Below are 17,306 nucleotides of genomic sequence, written 5' to 3' on the forward strand. Positions count from 1 at the left end.
ATTTTGGCCACAACATGGCACTAGATTCTTTACAAGGGAATATCATGGAGCGATTTCTATATATGTATTATGAGTTGACACATACTATAAAAGATTACAATTGATCCACAGCATGGGCTCTGCATCTAGTTTTAATTATTCGTCTTTTGTATATATTCTTTTTTTAAATTTAAGATGACGTAAAACAGCTGCTCCTTAAGATAACCTCCAATAATATGGTGCGTAGCACACAGATAGGAATTACTTTGAAACGTGACTCCAACAAGATGGCGCTGAATGCGCAGACAGCAATGTCGACTCAATACAAGGTAGAATAGGGGGAGTAGCAAAGGAAATGACTTCATCGCGAACTAGTTTTAAAACTGCGTAGCGAAGTTTACTCCGTTGTCTTGAAAAAGCCGGCATGTCCAGTGAAACCGGTTGACACGTGCTGAAGTGCCGCACTGCGCACGTTGGATGTACTGTACAGACTGCCTGGCCGGCGATGGTACTGTGAGCTCAGTCAGAGAAAGGACTGTATACCCCACTTGGGGAGCCGAGGGTGCAACATGGAGCAATTATAACAACAAGGCGAGACGTCGCCAGAGTGGAGAGGAGAGGTCTCCCGGTCTGATCGCTAGTGAGAACCCAGCTGGTCCATTAAGACGTGATGGTGATTTTGGTGAGACCGTTTCAATTCTTTATACTGTTGCACCCATGGCAAGTTTAACAAGGCCATAGACGGCAGTGCAGCATTCAGTCTAACGAAGCTTATATCACCTTATGCTTGTTGATTGGATATACTTGATGTGCAAACTGTCTACTATAGCAGAATCTGCATTGTAGATTTAGAGAAGGTGACTTTTATATATGAAGGAATTACTTTGCACATAATTGAACGATAAGGAGGGAAAATATGTTCCAGTTTTTGGACTGTGCCTTCCCTACTTTATTACAGAGCGCACTGTGGGACTTTTGCTTGGTTTACCCTATTAGTGGCGTTTTATACTAGATGGTTTTATATATGTGGAATAAAAGTAAATTTTTATGGCAGTAGCTGATGTTGTGGACATAAATTTCATAGTTTATGAACTTGCATTACATCACAGTAGTCAGGACCGGCGCTACCATAGAGGCAAAGGTGGCAACAGTGCAGTTTCTAGGCTAAAATGCACCCAGGGCGAGGGTGTAAAAATTGCGCCCCCCCCCCCCCCCCGAAGCAAGGTATGGGTGCCCGCAGTGTAGGTTAGCCAGGTCTAGTTGCACTCAGTATAGATTCCCCCAGAATAGGTACCCCAGTATAGGTAGCCAGCTATAGGTCCCCCCCAGTATAGGTAGCCAGGCATAGGTGAGCCAGTATAGTTGCCTCCGGGATAGGTTAGCCAGGTAGGTGTCTCCAGTATAGGTAGCCAGTATATTTGCCCACAGTATAGGTTAGATAGGCAGGCGTCCCCGGTATAAGTTAGATAGTTAGATGCCCCCAGTACAGGTTAGCTAGGTGGGTGCCTCTAATATAGGTAGCCAGAATAGTTGCCCCCAGCATAGGTTAGATAGGTAGATGCCCCCAGTATAGGTTAGTTAGGTAGGTGCCTCCAATATAGGTAGCCAGTATAGTTGTCACCTGTATAGACTAGCTAGGTAGGTAGGTGCCCCCAATACAGGTTAGATAAGTTAATGCTCCCACTATTGGTTAGATAGGAAGGTGCCCCCCAGTATAGGTTAGGAAGGTGCCCCCCAGTATAGGTTAGGAAGGTGCCCCCAGTATAGGTTAGATAGGTAGCTGCCCCCCAGGTTAGATAGGTAGCTGCCCCCCAGTATAGGTTAGATAGGTAGCTGCCCCCCAGTATAGGTTAGATAGGTAGCTGCCCCCCAGTATAGGTTAGATAGGTAGCTGCCCCCCAGTACAGGTTAGATAGGTAGGTGCCCCCCAGTACAGGTTAGATAGGTAGGTGCCCCCCAGTATAGGTTAGATAGGTAGGTGCCCCCCAGTATAGGTTAGATAGGTAGGTGCCCCCCAGTATAGGTTAGATAGGTAGGTGCCCCCCAGTATAGGTTAGATAGGTAGCTGCCCCCCAGTATAGGTTAGATTAGGTAGCTGCCCCCTCAGTATATGTTAGCTTAGGTAGCTGCCCCCCAGGTTAGATAGGTAGCTGCCCCCCAGTATAGGTTAAGTAGGTGCCCTCAGTATAGGTTAGATAGGTAGGTGCCCTCAGTATAGGTTAGATAGGTAGCTGCCCCCAGTATAGGTTAGATAGGTAGCTTCCCCCCAGTATAGGTTAGATAGGTAGCTGCCCCCCAGTATAGGCTAGATTAGGTAGCTACCCCCTCAGTATAGGTTAGCTTAGGTAGCTGCCCCCCAGGTTAGATAGGTAGCTGCCCCCAGTATAGGTTAGATAGGTAGCTGCCCCCAGTATAGGTTAGATAGGTAGCTGCCCCCCAGTATAGGTTAGGTAGGTGCCCCCCAGTATAGGTTAGATAGGTAGGTGCCCCCTCAGTATAGGTTAGATTAGGTAGCTGCCCCCTCAGTATAGGTTAGATTAGGTAGCTGCCCCCTCAGTATAGGTTAGATTAGGTAGCTGCCCCCCAGGTTAGATAGGTAGGTGCCCCCAGTATAGGTTAGATTAGGTAGGTGCCCCCAGGATAGGTTAGATAGGTAGGTGCCCCCCAGGATAGGTTAGATAGGTAGCTGCCCCAGTATAGGTTAGGTAGGTGCCCCCCATGATGGAGGGGGGAGCCGCAGCCGCGGGGAGGGCAGCCCGACCTCTCCCTCCCTTCCTCTCCCCGGGCCGCCCTCCGTGCGATCCCCCCTCGGAGTGCAGAGTAATGCAGCAGGGAAGCGCTATGCAAAACTACTCACCTCGCTGGCTCCAAGCGCTGCTCTCTCGACTCCAGTCTCCTCTCTGCCTACACGCTGATACACACACACGCTGCTAAACAGGAAGCAGCGTGTGTGTGTATCAGCATGTAGGCAGAGAGGAGACTGGCGGCGAGAGAGCAGCGCTTGGAGCCAGCGAGGTGAGTAGTTTTGCATAGCGCTTCCCTGCTGCATTACTCTGCACTCCGAGGGGGATCGCGCGGAGGGCGGCCCGGGGAGAGGAAGGGAGGGAGAGGATCGGGCTGCCCTCCCCGCGGCTGCTGCTCCCCCTCTATCACAGCGCCCCCCTCCCAGCAGCGCCCCGGGCGGCGGCACGCCCCGCACGGCTGTAGAAACGGCCATGGGTGGCAAGAGCCTATAAGGGCCCCCAGGTGTGCCCCCCCTATCTTAACTGTTGCTCCCCGGGGGCCTCTGCAGAGTCTTTGGCAGAGCAGCATCTCGCCTGCACTGGTGGGCAGGTGAGACCGTACACTGCAAAAGACTCTGCAGGGGCAACAGGGTGCCCAGATAAGTTGGGAGGGTCAGCAGCCAGCTCAGAGGCCCAGGAGGGAAATATGACTGGAACAAAGAGCCCCTATTTTTTGGTTGGGGTGTCTGGGGGGGGGGGCCTTGGCTAATTTTGCCCTGGGGCCTCACTGTTACTAGAACCGGCCCTGCCAGTAGTGTTAATGCATTTTTTAGTTGATGGGTTTTTTCAAGTAAGATCAATATACTGAGTGTTGTGAAAGTAAGGATCACCACAGCAGCTGCTATGGGCCCTTAGCTAATGAGTGGCAAGTAGAGGAGTAACTCGCTTCTCCAGTGATGCAATCCACTCTCCTCCTCGGCATCCAATTTCCATGTCCTTGGTGACGTCTTTCATCACGTGACCCACCAACACATAGTTACATAGTTGTTTTTTTTGGGGGTTGAAAAAAGACCTACGTCCATCCAGTTCAACCAGGGAACAAAGTACAACACCAGCCTGCCCCCTCATATATCACTGTTGATCTAGAGGAAGGTGAAAAACCCTTAAAAGGCAAACGTCCAATTAGCCCCAAAAGGGAAAAAAAATCCTTCCTGACTCCAGGTGGCAATCTGATCAAATCCCTGGATCAAAATCACTGGGCATTACCTAGTAATTATAGCCAATGCCTTTCAATGCAAGGAAAGCATCTAAGCCCCCTTTTAAATGCAGATATAGAATTTGCCATAACTACTTCCTCTGGCAATTCATTCCACATCTTAATCACTCTTACTGTAAAGAACCCGTTCCTAAATAAATGGCTGACAACGTTTTCCTCCATGCGCAGATAATGTCCTCTAGTCCTTTGTGAAGGCCTAGGGACAAAAAGTTCATCCGCCAAGCTTTTATATTGCCCTCTGATGTATTTATACATTTTAATTAGATCCCCTCTAAGGCGTCTTTTCTCTAAACTAAATAAACCCAGTTTAACCTTTCTTGGTAAGTGAGACCATCCATCCCTCGTATCAGTTTTGTTGCTGGTCTCTGCACCTGCTCTAAAACTGCAATATCTTTCCTGTAATGTGGTGCCCAGAACTGAATGCCATATTTCAGATGTGGCCTTACTAGAGAGTTATACAGGAGCAATATTATTTTAGCCTCTCGAGTTTTTATTTCCCTTTTTAATGCATCCCAAAATTGTATTGGCTATAGCTGCAGCAGTTTGGCATTGAATACGATTATTTACCTTGTTGTCGATGAGTACTCCTAAGTCCTTCTCCAAGTTTGATGTCCCCAACTGTATCCCATTTATTTTGTATGGTGCTAGACCATTGGTACGACCAAAATGTAACTTTACATTTTTCAACATTGACTTTCATCTGCCATTTATGTGCCCATATAGCCATCCTATCCAGATCCTGTTGTAATATGTCCCTATCTTCCTAGGAGATGATGATTCTGCACAATTTTGTATCATCTGCAAAAATAGCAACATTGCTTACTAATAGATCTACTAGATCATTAATAAATGAATTGAAGAGCACTGGACCCAGTACTACTGACCCCTGTGGGACCCCACTGCTAACAATCTCCCATCCTACCTAATAAAACTCCTGTGTCTCTGCGTCCCATGTCCGTGTGTGTCCCTGCGTGCTACTGCGCATGTGCCGCTGGGACAGCCGTTGGATGGGAGCAGTACAGGCAGGGGGCTGGGCGCATGTGCAGCGGGGGGTTGTGACGGCCCTAGCTGTTATTAAACGGGCTAAGGTGCCTAGTTTTTAATAAGATCCATTGACCGCAACTCTTTGTTTTCTATCCATTAGCCAGTTCCCTATCCATGCACACAGACTTTTCCCCAGTCCTTGCATCCTCAACTTTTGCACCACACTTTTGTGGAGAACGGTGTCGAAGGCCTTTGCAAAGTCCAAGTATATCACTGTCAGGAACCGGCCCGCGGCACGCCTGCGTATACGGTTCCCGACTGCGGGTTTGACCAGATTAAGCGGGGAACAGCCTTATTTAAGCTACAACCAAGGCTGGAACCCCTCAAACACTTCCCACTGCCACCACTAGCGTTGCTAGACACGTTCACTCAGCTATCGAGTGCTCAATACGCAATCTGCGTTTTCGTATTTGGGTCAGCTTTGCGCTTAGGCCAAATACGGGAACGCCACGCACCCACACACACACACAGTTGCAATCTTACACTGTCGTGAAGCAAAGACCCACTAACAGTCGTTCCGAACGATACTGTTAGCCACTCTGCTGTCGCTACTCGCACTGGCGTTGTTCGTACGTTGGGTCAGCTGCGCGCTTAGGCCAACGTATGACAAACGCCCCCACACACAATGCAATTACAATTTCATACGGTAGTGTTGCTCAAGCGTACGATTAGGCATGAACTTATACACGGTTACACTTCAGTCTCTTCTAGGCTATGAGTGTTAGTTTAGTACGGCAGAAGTCAAACTTATTAAATAATAATTTAATATTCTAGAAAAACATAGAACAGTGCAGAACTTAATATATACAAAAAGATTACAAAAAACAAAGTAAAAATAGTTACAAGATAAAAGTTACAAAGATAAAACACAAAGCGATTTTGCTTACCAAAATAAAGGGGTCCAGATAGAAGAATCGTGGACTTTTGTGTGGACGGACACAGTTCTGGCTAGGCCAGGAGTCCACTAGCTTAGGCCAGGAGACCAGCCGTAGCTACCGTCAGAAGAGAACTGATTTGAGGTAGATGTCCCCTGGTTTTTATAATGAAATATTCGCCTCGAGGCTGTAAGCCTGTGTGGACGGGGGGAAGCTAGATTTAATTACATCCTCAGTCAGAATTGGATCTCCAGAGATCTAACATCCACCTGCGAAAAATGTACAATAGCCCACATACATGAAAAGATTTCCCTAGTCCACGTTACAGGTGACAACCCCATTGTTGACAGTACTTCCTTGCTGATCAAAGATAAGGAGGTTGCACCTCCACCAATAATTCAATTTCCACAGGTAGCAAATGGTATCAAAAGGACTTCAACACACTTCACTTCTGCCATTGTCTTATTACCCCAAGCATTATTCACTGAAGTCCTCTTTAGATGCAAATGTAGGTCTTTGAAGTTCCCTGACTATGTCCTGATTGGTATAATGGGACAATAGGGCTTCTAATTAGCTCCCTGCTCTCCGAGGAACTGAGGGTAATTGTATTCCACACTGTCACACAGACAAGTACAGCTTCCCCCAAAGCCAGATGATGACCCATACATACGCATCTGAAGTACAGTACATAGCAGTCAGACAGGCAAATGAAAATATTATCCTTACATCATAAGCACCCCAGTATATTCCTGACAATCACATCTACAGCATTCCCAATATCCACATTCAGTGTTCACTACCTCATAAAAGCGAAGCATGTTTGAACACCCACAAGAGGGTTACCTAATAAGAAGAGATTCCAATGGAGTCCTAAAGATAGAGCCTGCGGAGGAAGATGGCTTGTGTAGCTAGAGAAGGGAGTTACTTCTCCTACCGCCCTTCTCACCACACTAAATTGATGGCAACTCTGGATACCAATACTGGGAGGCACCACTGGCTATCAAATACCAGGTGCCGCCTCTGGCTGCTAATACCAGGAGGCACCTCTGGTTACCAAATACCGGGAGGCACCCCTGGCTGCTAATACCGTGAGAAGCTTCTGGCTATCTTAATACTATTTGGGAACACATCTGGCTACCTAATAGTTTCTGGGGGGATTCACAGGACTACCTAATACTGCTAATTTTGGGTGAGATCTGGCTACCTAATAATATCTTGAGTCCCCTTTGGCTTCCTAGCTTTACTATCTAGAAGTGCGTGTGAAGGGGGGGAGGTATTTGATAAGTAGACACACAGTCCACCAGGGCCCCTTCTCCTTCCTGTGCACCCCTGGCTGTGTCCATTCCAACAGATTTAGACCCACAGATCAGTGTAGCGGCAGTGACGTTGGATCTCTCTGGCGCTCCTGCTGCAGCCACTAGGTATTTGGACTGAATTTATACTTGACATTCTAGCACTACTAGTCCAGTTATGTTACTGGTGCCCTTCCAGAGCATGTCCATCTGAGCAGGCAGAAGCAACTAGATACAGTAGTTTTTCTACTGTGCAATAACTGCACTACGTATCAACTGCTGAAACATGTGGTTGCAAAAGCCGCTACTTGGCTGCATTCCGTAACAGCCAGATGATTCTTGTTCCTGGCACAACAGCAAAAACTGTTATATTTTATACTGTCCTGACTCCTGTGCAAGAACAAAGCAGGAGAAGGGGAATGCCCCAATGTGGGTAAAACCATTCAAAATCTGTTCTTTATCTTAAGTCCAAGATAAGCAAAATGAGTGGACACATCCCACCCTCTGAGTCCTCCAGAGATCTGAGTGGGTGTTTATAAGTAGACTATACTTTTAAAGTAGTGTGTATGTGGAGAAACCCTTAAACATAATTTTAAGTATGCTTTTTTCACTTCCTCTAGCAGAAAGGATGGCTCGTAGATCCCTTGACTCTCTTCAACTCCCTTTTCTGAATTCAATAAACATCAACACAGGTAAGTAAATTATCTATTACTAAGGTGGTAAAGGGTGAATGTTCTTGCCCATCTAATATCTATCCCCCCCCCCCATCTGGCCTACCAACTTTGCTGTGCCCCCCCCCCCTCTCATTTTGTGTCAGATCCTCCCTGTATACATGCTACATTTCTGCTTGCTCCTGTCTCATCTGGCCTACCATTGTTGTTGTGTACCTACTCCCACTAATTCGTGCCCCTGCTCCATCTAGCCTAATGGCCGTTATATTCTTCTTAGTGTGTGTGTGTGTGTGTGTGTGTGTGTGTGTGTGTGTGTGTGTGTGTGTGTGTGTGTGTGTGTGTGTGTGTGTGCGCGCGCCAAACACTGCATACAGGCCGGGCCACAGTCATTGCTGGGCCTTGCAGTTCTACTATCGTCTTCTATCTATTACAAGCCAGCACACTGTCTATCATAAGCAGTGCTTAGCTTGCAACTGTATTTGTGATTGAAAGTACTATATAGGGTGTGTGTATGTGTTAAAGTACACCGCCCTGTGACACACACACACACACACACACACACACACCTGCTGTGTATTTGACACTGATTGTGTGCCTCTTTGTGATTACACACACTGTCTACCCCTATTGAATATTGTTAGTACTACTGCGCATACCTCCAATATGGGAAAAATGACAGTCAGCGGCAGGCCACCCTGCAGGTATTTTCAAGGTTGTGCTGGTGTGATTTTGTGCGGCCCTCTACCAAAGTAGTGTTCAGAAGGCACGTACCCGCCTCAACCCCCAAAATTTTGAGGACGTGATTGAGTGGCTTAAACAGCACACCACATCTTCTACAGCTTACGCTCAGAACCTCCATGACGCACCATCCTCCTCCTGCTCAGCTTCATGTTTCACACAAAAACTTACTACTACCGCAACCCAGCTGCTCCATTTGATGTGTCAGAAGAGTTATTCACACATGATGCATTTAGTGATACACTTGTGGTCATCCAGCCAACATGCCCTTCAACGCCTGCTGTTGCCACCACCCGAATGCCAACATTCCAAAGCTCACCAGTGTGGCATTTTTTTTTAGTTTGTGCGCCTCTGATACCAGCAATGCCATCTGCAACCTCTTCCAAAAGAAACTGAGTCGTGGGAAGCCCAACACCCAACTAGGGACAACTGCTTTGCGAAGGTACCTGATCGCAAAACACAAACGCCAATGGTATGCACACATTAATAATAGCAGCACACAAATATAAAAAACTGTTCGTTGCAAGGTTACTTTGTTGGCGATGGGCAAAAAACGATGCCCGTTGTTGCCAACACTTAAAGAAAGATGAGCTTATCACACAACTGAATGGAAGGCTCATGGTGAAGGAACTGCCCAGACAGAGAAGAAAAATGACCATTAAAAAAAAAAAAAGACGTAAGCTTTAACTTTTTTCTTTTTCTTTTTTTTTTTTTTTTTTTTTTTTTATAAATTTTCTTTACTTTGTTAAATTGTTCCAATTTTTAATTATAACAGTCAACATTTGTAGATGGTCAGAGCTGAGGTGACGGGTGAGGTTTTCTGTGTTCATTACACATATGTAGTGAGCAGACTTGCCCTCCAATAGATCGTCGTTAAAGGATTTAAGTGTACTCCAATTACAGTAGGGAGTCGGGAATGGGTAATTTGGGCACCTGCTGCCTTCCTTGGATGTGGAGGTAGCCGTTTCTCAGGCTCCCTCAGCGGAATTGAAACCTGATGCCCGTTACCCGTGGTCACTATGGTAGTGAAAGTACTATCGAAAGTTGATCCGGCAGACATTCGAATGCATCGTTGCGGGGACGTGCGATCGGCCCAAGGTTATCTAGAGGTACCATACAGGTCAGCTCTTGTCGGCAGGTATTAGCTGAGCTCTGGAATTACCACAGTTATCAAAGTAACATATTGGGGAAAAAAACAGTGTAGAATTTAATAAATAACTCTTCAATTTTCAATAAATCAAAAAAAACCCTATTTTTCAATTTTCATCTTCATGGCCTGCACTCTCGCCAACGTGCGCATGAGCACGGCCATCACTACACAAACATTGCCAAAATCTGAGGTTCAAGCTATCTCTAAGGGTGTGAGGCAATATGGGATGGGGGCACACAGTAGTAGTTACTTAGTTACTCAGTGTGGGTGGTAGGCCACATGGTGTAGAGGGATAGAGTAATTACTACAACTATGTGTGCCCCTGCTACATCTAATTATTAACCACCCTCTTGTTTTAACTCTGTGCCGCCTCCTCATATGGCATACTGTCTTCACTGTATGCACCTGGCCCATCTGGCCTATGACCATCACTGAGAGTCCCCACTCCCAATTTGGACTGCTGCCTTCCTTGCCCATGCCCATCTTTTTTTGTTCTACACAACTGATCTTTTGTTTACCTCTACTACCCCACTCCACTCTGCCGGAATAAGTTACTCCCGACTTTGTACTTCGCCATTCCCCGTTTCTCCCTCCCCCTTCCAAGCATTTCACCTTATTTTCTGAAGGAAGACAGCCAGGGCACTGCTATTAATGCTGAATTACCCCTGCTGGTTGACTTTACATTTAAGTAAAAATAAAACCAAAAGCATTTTTTATCAAATGTAGCTACATTTTATAATTCTGCTATATTGCTTAGGTTTTCCAGATGCCTGTGGAGTTTCTCCAGTGTCCATACAGCAGCTCCTGAGTCGTGTTATTGGTGGGGAGGAAGCCTGCCCCCACTGCTGGCCTTGGCAGGTGGCTTTGATGTACGAAGACAGGTTTACCTGTGGTGGGTCTATTATCTCACCAGACTGGGTGCTCACAGCAGCTCACTGCCTCTTGTAAGCAGCAATTCACATTAATATCTCTCTGATAGCTGACTAGTATGTATGTGAAAATATACCCTCTTTCAAGTCTAGGATTTTATGTATTGGAACATAATGAAAAAAAAATATTATGGCCCTTAGTCGGTTCTAAAATTAAATTTAGCCTCAGATGTAATACAATACACAGAATTTCGCCGTATCATTATTTAACAAAATGGAACCCAAAAGGAACCAAATGTCTGGTGTCGGTGTGTGTAGATCCCACGATTAAGCTGTGTTGGTGTTCAAATTTTGGGTTATTGAGATTTGTAAACTCTAATTTGCCCGTCATCACACTTGAGCACCCAGACATGTGGACAGGGTCAGGGGGAGTTCACTTATTTGTGCTTCACGTGAGTTGTGTGAACTCCCCCTGACCCTGTCCATTTGTCTTGGTGCTGAAGTGTGGTAATAGGTGAATTTGGGTTTCCAAATATCAATAACCCCAATCCCAACATTAACACTACGATTCAGTAGCTTGTAGAATCAAATTAAGAGGGAATAACTTAATTGTAGTAGTTTTCTGTATTTATCAGTTTTGCATGTTATTGTGGAAGCAATAGAGTGTTGTACCGTGTTAGCCATCAGTAAAAGCAAGACATTTTGAATCCAGAAGATACCATTTATTGGCTAACTTGGAATAAAAGCAGTAAGCTTTTGGCAATGCAGCCTTCGTCAGACTGTATCCTGGCTAGGGTCAGTACCTATTCAGTAAGAAGTAGAAGTCCTTGGGCAAGACTTCCTAACACTGCAGGGTGGCTCCTTGAGCGTGCCCTTAGTGGCTCCAGCTCTTGACCGCTTGAGTCCAACAGGAGAAAAGTGCTTTACAAATGTTAGGATTATTAGGCTTAGTATTATTATTCTTTATAATATTGTTTTGTCCACTCCGCTCGCGTTCTTGCCCATCTGACTGTAACAGAAGCTACTGGGAACATACTGGGTATGCACAGTTAATGTTTCTGACCCGTGCATGCCCAGGGCTCAGCTGCAGCCGCTATGCAGAGGCATTCAGGAGTATGTTCCACAAGGATGCACAGAGTGGACAGTGTATGCGCCCCTTTCCCCATGGGCGTGATGACAGATGGCCCGCTTACCATAGGGACAGAGCACCTAGTAAGAGAACATGAACACTTTTAGCGTGTGTGGTGGATCCTGAAGAGATGAGTACTCCACCCCTTCACTGCGCGCTCTGCATGGGCCTGTTTGTTTCTCTGTCCCATTGGCACTTAAGGTGCTACCATAGTTGTATCTATTTCATAGGCCAATTTTGGGTAAATCCGTTATCCGTTAAACTTATCTGTATAAATTTAATTGTTCTCACTGCTTCAGCATTTTGACTAGACTTTGTTAAAAAAAAATAAAAATAAATCTAACAAGTCATGTGCAGTGGTGAAGCCAAGGAGCTATGCAGGCCTGGATTTACATCACAGGAGCCTACAGGCACAGATGTCCTGGCACTCTAGACTTCACCCTCCATGAACCTACAAACACCAGCCAAACCGCACCGCAAATGTGCTGACTGTCCCTGCTGTCACTTCTCCTTTCCCTTGCCCATCATAGGTAGCTACAGGTGTCCCTTAGCATTAGGTAGCAGAGGTACCCTTAGTATTATGCAGCTAGTTGTGCCCTCCATGGATCTAATCAGTGGAATGCTGAGAACAGGGCAAGTACCCTTTTTATTTACACTCTGCTCAGGACTCTGCATAGGGAGGGAGGGAGGGGAGGGAGCCACCTTTCCATCATCAGGCGCCTGTAGACAAGTGCCTACAGTGCCTTATGGTAAATCCGGCCCTGGAGCTATGCTATGCGAGTTTAACATTGGGCCCTCTCAAGCTCTCTGTGATCTGAAGCACCCAAACCTGCCATGGACAGCTGCAGCGTTTTAGAGGTTTAAAGGGAACCTGAGACGAGAAGCGTCTTCATCGTGCTTGTGTGGCCCTTTGTGCTCCCCCATCATGCTCCCATCCCTGGGAGCATTCTGTGCCTGTGCAGTACTACTGCACAAGCACAGAATGCTCCCAGCCATAGGAGCAGGATGGGAGAGTGCGCCAGGCTGCGCTCTTTGACTCGGCCAGGCTTTTAGGCTTAATTACGGGGGACCAGAGCAACCCAGGGAGCAACCCAGGGAGACGGCGAGGGACAAGCGGCCTTAAAGAGGCTTAAAGGGGAACTGAAGAGAGAGGTATATGGAGGCTGTCCTGTTTATTTCCTTTTAGACAATACCAGTTGCCTGGCAGCCCTGCTGATCCTCTGCCTCTAATACTATTAGCCATAGCCCCTGAACAAGCATGCAGCAGATCAGGTGTTTCAGTGGTTCAGACTTATAAGTCTGATCTGACAAGACTAGCTGCATGCTTGTTTCTGGTTTTACTCAGATACTACTGCAGAGAAATAGACCAGCAGGGCTGCCAGGCAACTGGTATTGATTAAAAGGAAATACACATGACAGCCTCCATATACCTCTCTCTTCAGTTCCCCTTTAAGGAAGCTCCAGGTCGGGGGTTGAGGAGGGGCCCTGCTGATCCAAGGGCCCCGGTTCAACACTGGTTATATGATGGTGATCATCTAAGGTTGCATGTATGAGGTGTTGTCTTCAGTAGTTACAGGGGCAGGACTAATGAAACTAGGTTTATTAACAGTATTCACCAGCTTTCTACGTAAGGCAGCATTTTTACTCCATGTTCCTAACAAGCAGAAAAACGGGAACCAACAACCCACAATAATACACATAATCTTATCAGTTCTGCAAGTAGCACAGTGCCATCTACAAGCCAAATGTATGAACACCATATATCCCCTCTTGTTACAACAGCTTCTTTAAACAAATGTCAAGTGAACTAAATTAAGACACAAAGCAATGCTATGCAAGTTAAAGGACCACTATCGCAAAAAAAATTTTTTTTTAAATATATATAAACACATACAAATAAGTACTGTATATTCTGGCGTATAAGACTACTTTTTAACCCTTGAAAATCTTCTGAAAAGTTAGGGGTCGTCTTATACGCCGGGTGTTATTGATGCCGGGTGATACGCCCTATCCTTTTACCACCTCTCATATCTCGCTGCTAAGGAGTGTAGTGAAGCGGCGCAGGCACACATGTGCGAGATCTGAGAGGCAGAGAAGGAGGTAAGTAGGATACAAGGGTGGGCCAGAAGGATGAAAGAGGCATGTTTTATGGGCACAGCACAATCTATTCTTCCATATCGCTCTGATAAACAGGGAGACAGGTAGAGCTGACCAATCCACTTAGGGAGAGGGAGAGTTGACCAATCCAACCAGTCAATCGCCTATATACTGTTATATACTGAGTACCACATACAGTACAGCAACAGTATCTGTTCATACATAGCACCAGTATATGATTTATTTTTTTTATTTGGTGCGCGTTGGAGGAGGGGTAGTCTTATATGACGAGTAAATCCCAAACGCTATATTTTAACTGGAAAAGTTGGAGGGTCGTCTTATACGCCGGAATATACGATAAGTTTCTTCCAGAGTAAAATGAGCCATACATTACTTTTTAACTATGTTGCTGTCACTTACAGTAAGTAGTAGAAATCTACATTTCTCCATAGGGAATTCTATGAATGGCCTTTATTCTTTAAAAAGACCCTTCCTGAAAAATATTTATACTAAGATGCTGGCCTCGCTTCCTGCTCACTGTACACTTTTTTTTGGGCAGTTTGACAGAGCAACTGCGATTCACTAAGTGCTTTTAAAAATAAAGAAATACCTGAGAATCCCCCATGAGGCGATGGGCTACTCCAAAACGTGTCGGTTCTGTCAGATTTCTACTACTTAATGTAATTGAAAGCAACACAGGAGACAAGTAATGTATGGCTCCTTCTACTCTGGGAGAAATGCACTTCTTATCTGTATGCATTTAAATAGGTTTTAAATTGTAAAATTTTCGTGACAGTGGTCCTATCTTTATCACATAGTCCTTTGACCACACAGGTGAACTTCTGACTCTTTACGTATGTATTTAGTTCCAATTCCTGTTCTTCAGTTTGATCACCATAAGCCGTAATATGACCATGTCCTTCATCAAATGAGATCTCCAACAAGTCCTGCCTAACAGATGACTGGCATTCAATATATGTCCAACAGACAGTTCATAGGTGTAAGATACTCGTTGCCTTGTCACTCCTAGACTGTGACTTTGGATTGTCCCGGTTTCAATATTCCAGGTCTCTTAGCCCTAACCAGGGATCTAGGTTGAAAGTTAACTTCTCTAGCTCTGTGTTTCATATAAGTATATACTTTACTTCCTCTCCAAAGATGGCCCGAACCGTTCGCCCAACGGACAGTACCTGGCGAACTTGGGCTGTTAGCATTTAACTAAATTTTTTTGTTTTTTTAAAAAAAATTTGCATTCATATTTTTTGCATTAGTCTATGGCAGCTGACTTTAGCAGTTAATAGAAAAGCCCCCATATTTGCAGGGTATGTTAAGGACGACAGTAGGAACAAGAGGAATTTTTTTTTTTCATAAAGACCTTATAGTTTTAGGGAATATTTGTTTTAAAGTTACAATATGAAAAAAGTATATATTTACATGTGGTAAATGACAGATAATGTATCAACCTAGTGGCAGTGTAAATTTACATATATCAAAAGAAAGAGCAGTGAATTTCATGATGCGGTTTCCAGGGGGTTCATATGTAGTGCGTATGGGCCTCCTGGAAACTCCCTGGAAGTGGCAACCCTTTGGCCAGGGATCACTATACAGCTGCAATATGGCTGTGTAATGATCCCTGGCAATTTTTACCTATTTTTTTGGACATTCTTGTTCAGAGTCTGTCACAGAAGAGCCATGAGAAATCTCAATCGGTTTTCTGCACCAATTGTCGTTAACTGGTCAGATCAAAATTGTATGTTTAGGTATAGCAAGCTGCAGAGCTTGGAGTAACTTTGAAGCTTGGCTATTCAAGTTGTTTAGCCCAGAAGACATTTTCATATGTACCTGTGACAACTCAAACCAGGTAATTAACCTAGTCACAGTTACCTGTGAAAGACAACATACACACCATCAGAGCCTCCTACAAGGTACAGGAAACCAACAGCAGGAGGGCCTACTCAAACTACAGTCCCGTAGACATCTCGGGCTCTACAACGACCAAGCATGACTTCCTAGTATGGCTAGCACAAAGTGGAAAATATGCCCAGTCAATTTTTTGGTAAGATTGTAGCAGACTGCCACTGACTATCTCTACAATAACACATTTAAGCGCAGATGAAATTGCGCACGTTTTAAGATATCTTTCCTAAGTCGAGATTTTAATTTTGGTGCAACAAATTGGGCTAGACTCGTGATTCTTGATCTCTTTATGCTCCCCCAAAACCACTGTGTATTAATCTGTCATCAGCGCAAATATGGCATTTATCGTTTTTGAAAGACAGGGGTATATAAGTTTAAACCTTAATCTCTCTCTCCAAGGAAATGGACTGTGATTGGTTGTAAACCAGCGGGGGCAGGTTTGGCCGCACCCCAAAACTAGCTTAACTAAAACCAAGCTGCAGGGAGGAGGAGTTCTCCCATTTTCTATCGTGGCCAGAACCAGCTGGAGAACAGAGGGCTGGTTCTCTGTGTTTCTCAGTCCTGGAACCAAGGACTTTAACTTGTTTTCCAAAGCAGACATTTTTAACCTGAACATAAGTATTCGTTTATTTCTTCCCTTCCTTTTATTTTTATACTATGCTACTCTTGCCTCTATAATTATTATATATGAATTATTGTATATTGCATTTATAATAAGACTCTAAAGTCATTTATTTGCTCAGCTACACCTACTATTCAGCCACACAGAATGAATCCTAGCTTTCCGAAGAGTCGTTCATATAGCCAGATAGAATAGAGTGTGTTTTAACCGTTTTTTTTATCTGCAGGTTTTAGAATCTGTGAGGTAACAGGTTAGGTTTTCTGCCCTTCTGCAGAAGTGGTGGCAGTTTTGTACCCTGAAAAGTGTGTAATTTGTGTTACTGTAACTCACAAGCTCCATTCCAGCCGGTCTGCTGCCAAAATTCCAACGGTTTCAGCTCATCGATTGCGTCCACGAGATTACTTGCAACCTATATTGAAGATCTCTGCCTAAGTATAGCTAGCGCTCTGCTCTGTCATCTCTCCTGCATAGCTCCCGCTCTCCTCCCCACCCACCGCTCCTACAATGCCCACCCACGCCGTCATCCTGGAGCACCCACAGCACCCTGATAACTACATAGCACACGCTCATAAATAGCATTTAAATGCCTCCTCTGGTACAGTGAACAGATTTTTATGGGCCCAACCTGGGACAGGAGGGAGGGGGGCTGCACGAATAAGCGAGCTTACGACAGTGCGGTGTGCGAAGCAAAAACAAAAAAATGGCCGTGGTCATGACATCACATAGGCGAAGCTAACTGTACTGTAACTGTGTAACAGTAAGGTAGCGGAACAGAATTTTTTTCCCAAAAGTTAGGCAAAGTGACCCTAAGGGTAATTAGTCATAGTTTCCCAAACGCACGTGGAAAGTTGAGTGTCCACCATGATGTGGTGAAACTGGAGATTTGCATCATGCAGACAATAAATCTGCAGAAACTTTTTGATG

At 45.2% G+C, this 17,306-nt stretch overlaps 1 protein-coding gene across 1 annotated transcript in view; it reads left to right on the forward strand.

Annotated features, from left to right (window-relative positions):
* Positions 1–17,306, forward strand: part of OVCH1 (ovochymase 1) — a 237,084-nt gene that overhangs the window by 126,104 nt on the left and 93,674 nt on the right. Inside the window, exons 8-9 of the mRNA XM_068273718.1 lie at positions 7,810–7,881; positions 10,506–10,692. Coding sequence (XP_068129819.1) covers positions 7,810–7,881; positions 10,506–10,692 — 259 coding nt within the window. The remainder of the gene's footprint in view (positions 1–7,809; positions 7,882–10,505; positions 10,693–17,306) is intronic.

The sequence above is a fragment of the Hyperolius riggenbachi genome, chromosome 3 (assembly GCF_040937935.1).
Source record: "Hyperolius riggenbachi isolate aHypRig1 chromosome 3, aHypRig1.pri, whole genome shotgun sequence".
NCBI classification, from domain to species: Eukaryota; Metazoa; Chordata; class Amphibia; order Anura; family Hyperoliidae; genus Hyperolius; species Hyperolius riggenbachi.